Genomic DNA, 1,304 nt, shown 5'->3' with positions numbered 1-1,304 from the left:
TATAGAGGGCCAATTTAAGTAACCAAAATACGAGCCAATCATCATAGATGCATCATTCTTTTTGTAGTTACTAACCTCACATTCTTACCATGTTTGAGGTGTTAACAAGTACTATATGATGTCACATTAAGTGCATAAATGTTTCAGGTGGTTTGCAATCTTGGTATTGGCTGAGTGAGATTTATCTTTGCTAGCATGCATTTCCTACTATATTGTGCTAATTTAGATAATCATTGAACTATATGTTTGCAAGTTTTTGCATGTATATTCATAAGAAAAACACCATTTAGAAGATGCCCCCTTCCGATTTACAAATAGGCTCAGCCAAAATGATGTTTTCACCAATATGTTCGCAATTATACAACATATTTGCTTTATGAAGGTGCTGTTGCCCTTTTCAATCTACCCCTCAATCATCCCTCATCTGCTTTTGCAGCCAGAAGCATCTATTCTATTCTAGGGCATACATCGACTTTAATAGACCAGAGGATGTTGTCGAGTTTGCGGAGTATTTTGATGGACACATCTTCGTCAATGAGAAAGGTAATGTTCAAGGACATTCTTGAGATAGATCCATGATGTGACTTGATGTCCAGTAGTTAATTATGTGACTCCTAGCTATTTAATTGTATCTTTCTATTGTACATGGTAGCTAAGGTTCTGTCCTTCCGTAACACGATATAATATAATTTTTTGTATCATGAGAAAACCTACTTTTCATGTATTACATAGACGTTTTAGAATTTTCTTTCTAAATGGGGGTTTTTCCCTCTTATTTGCCTCATCCAGGTACCCAATTTAAAACAATTGTTGAGTATGCTCCTTCACAGCGTGTTCCAAAGCAGTGGTCTAAAAAGGATGGGCGCGAAGGGACCATATTGAAAGGTATTTAACTCATGTGCTGATTGCATGTGGTTTCTATGCTATTATCTGTTTGTTTGTAATCACAATTGCTCCATTGATATGTATGTAGATCCTGAATATCAGGAGTTCCTTGAATTTATTGCAAAGCCTGTAGAGAATCTTCCAAGTGCAGAGATACAGTTGGAGAGGAAGGAGTCGGAACGAGCTGGTGAGTTGATAGTCTTAGCTTATACGACAATCCAAGATTTAATTTATAAAATGGTACAATGTGAAGGTTTCATTTTTTTAGTTTAAATTATTTCCTGATTTCTTTTTAGGTGCTCCAAAAGATGCTCCTATAGTTACTCCTTTAATGGACTTTGTTCGTCAGAGAAGAGCTGCAAAGAGTGGAACTCGGGTAGGAAATCTTACCACTCGTTCACTATGAAGTGGTTTTTATC

At 36.3% G+C, this 1,304-nt stretch overlaps 1 protein-coding gene across 1 annotated transcript in view; it reads left to right on the top strand.

Moving 5' to 3' along the window:
• Positions 1–147: 147 nt before the first annotated feature.
• Positions 148–1,304, top strand: part of LOC111382845 (regulator of nonsense transcripts UPF3-like) — a gene marked incomplete at its 5' end in the record, with an annotated part of 13,382 nt that continues 12,225 nt past the window's right edge. The window contains 5 exons of the mRNA XM_023006882.1: positions 148–163; positions 383–543; positions 790–885; positions 974–1,072; positions 1,182–1,261. Coding sequence (XP_022862650.1) covers positions 148–163; positions 383–543; positions 790–885; positions 974–1,072; positions 1,182–1,261 — 452 coding nt within the window. The remainder of the gene's footprint in view (positions 164–382; positions 544–789; positions 886–973; positions 1,073–1,181; positions 1,262–1,304) is intronic.

The sequence above is a fragment of the Olea europaea genome, unplaced genomic scaffold (genome assembly GCF_002742605.1).
Source record: "Olea europaea var. sylvestris unplaced genomic scaffold, O_europaea_v1 scaffold2560, whole genome shotgun sequence".
Lineage (NCBI taxonomy): Eukaryota > Viridiplantae > Streptophyta > Magnoliopsida > Lamiales > Oleaceae > Olea > Olea europaea.
Note: the sequence above shows the minus strand (reverse complement) of the source record. Positions and strands in the feature narration are given on the sequence as shown.